Source organism: Nanorana parkeri, unplaced genomic scaffold (genome assembly GCF_000935625.1).
Source record: "Nanorana parkeri isolate BGI_ZX_2015 unplaced genomic scaffold, ASM93562v1 scaffold331, whole genome shotgun sequence".
Lineage (NCBI taxonomy): Eukaryota > Metazoa > Chordata > Amphibia > Anura > Dicroglossidae > Nanorana > Nanorana parkeri.
The window spans coordinates 49,817-51,547 of NW_017306599.1; the positions used below are offsets into that span (position 1 = coordinate 49,817).

The 1,731-nt window shown below is 49.7% G+C and overlaps 2 protein-coding genes across 2 annotated transcripts in view; one reads left to right on the forward strand and one right to left on the reverse strand.

Annotated features, from left to right (window-relative positions):
- ANAPC7 (anaphase promoting complex subunit 7) overlaps positions 1 to 268 on the reverse strand; it is a 40,169-nt gene extending 39,901 nt beyond the window's left edge. The window contains exon 1 of the mRNA XM_018558308.1: positions 67 to 268. Coding sequence (XP_018413810.1) covers positions 67 to 167 — 101 coding nt within the window. The 5' untranslated portion in view covers positions 168 to 268. The remainder of the gene's footprint in view (positions 1 to 66) is intronic.
- Positions 269 to 501: 233 nt separating this feature from the next.
- LOC108788535 (ubiquitin-conjugating enzyme E2 G1-like) overlaps positions 502 to 1,731 on the forward strand; it is a 12,679-nt gene continuing 11,449 nt past the window's right edge. The window contains exon 1 of the mRNA XM_018558316.1: positions 502 to 666. Coding sequence (XP_018413818.1) covers positions 624 to 666 — 43 coding nt within the window. The 5' untranslated portion in view covers positions 502 to 623. The remainder of the gene's footprint in view (positions 667 to 1,731) is intronic.

Sequence of the window (1,731 nt, forward strand, 5' to 3'; positions counted from 1 at the left end):
CACAAGGTATCAATCGTTATATGACTCTGAGTTATTCCCAATGAGGGTTGATGGTGTATCACTCACGGGTTGTTGTTGCTCATAGTCAGCAGCAGGCTACTTAATAGGCGGACATTAGAGTGCAGGCCAGCCGCGGCCATGTCCCGTACATGATCTATCACACTCATCTTGTATACAGAGGTTCTCCGGGTCTCCAGCAGATGACACACAAACACAGCTCCACCCAGCTCCTCTGCTCGCGTTAAATCATGGCGCTCACTAGCGACCTCACCAAAACCAGCACATAGCTGCCCGCGGCGCGCCTGATCCCAGATTACACACTTGCTGTCAGATGGAGCAAGTCACATGCTCCTCCATACCAGGAAGTACCCGCAAACTGCTAAAAACGGCGTCTTTTTGTAACTAACCAGACCAAACGCCGTACCTCAGAACAGGCACTCCAGGGGGCACCTGAAATAAGGACGTCATCTGAGATAGGGTGCTGCGGCTCAGCTGTGCGTTCCAACGGAGAGGCGGGGCTTATGCGTTCCACTGGGAGGTGAAGCCTATAAGGGCGGAAGTATTACAAGGCAGAGGGGTGAGAAGAGGAATTGGGGGTAGAGAGGTGGCCGGAGTTATTCGCGATGTCAGAGCAAGCCGTCCTCCTGCTCAGGAAGCAGCTAGCAGGTAATAGTGAGTGTGAGGTGCTGGTGTCGCCGCTTTGTTCTCGACTCCCTCTACTATTGTCTGAGGCGGGGAGGTCTCTACAGCTCGCCTGGCTGCTGGGGGAGTTTCGCAATCTCTATGTCACGATGCTTTCATTAGGGCACGATGTTACCTTATGTCTGCTCTAACCCCCTCTTGTCTCCAGGGGCAGCCACGTTTGAGGTGGTGTACAGCTTTTCTATCGTCTAACACTCGGGATGTTTTCTGAAGTAAAGCTCACCACACACGTTACGATCGCCTCTACGATCTGTGTACAATCTCCTTTGTTGTAGCAAAGCTTTTTAAATGGAGGGCCTACCAAAACTGTGCAGTCAATCCGTATCCAATCGGGGACAACACTTTTTGTTTAAATAATAGCCACAAATCATAGACATCTGCTGTGTGTACCTAATGTCTCAAAGTCCAGATCGTACCTTTTGTAAAAGTGACATCACTGTACTGTACATAGCTAGAGAGAGCAGAGCTGTGGGAGAGAGCCAGCAGGCCCCACCCACTACAGGCTGCCTGTAGGAAACTATAGGAGGGGGCAGATACAAGACCAGTGACCTTGCGCGCACACACAGAGCAGCAGTGACTGGTCTTTATTACAGGAAGCTCCTGAAGTTTCACATTACTGCACAGATCAAGAAGTACACAACACACACCAATGTTCACGTAAGAATACACATGGCTCTTGTATTTAGACAATATTTGCTTATCCTAGAGTTGAGTTTTAAAGCTTGTTACCTCCAATTCCTTATTACTTTGGCTTATTTATCCTGTTCTTGTGTGGTCTCTTTTGTGTTCTTTAATTGCTTGGAAATACCTGAGGATCCTGTCAGTTACCCTTCATTCTGCAGCAGATCAGAGCTGGCACGGCGGTCAGTATCTATACCTGTGTTCCTCTTTGGAGATGCAGGAAGGACACCAGACGCTCACACGTTGGGCAGGCATTTCCTGTAGTTCAGCTCCATGCCGCTGGTCAGCTCTTCTGGGTTGGTTGATAGCGGCTCCCAGCAGCAATGTACACAGACAGGCAATACTCCC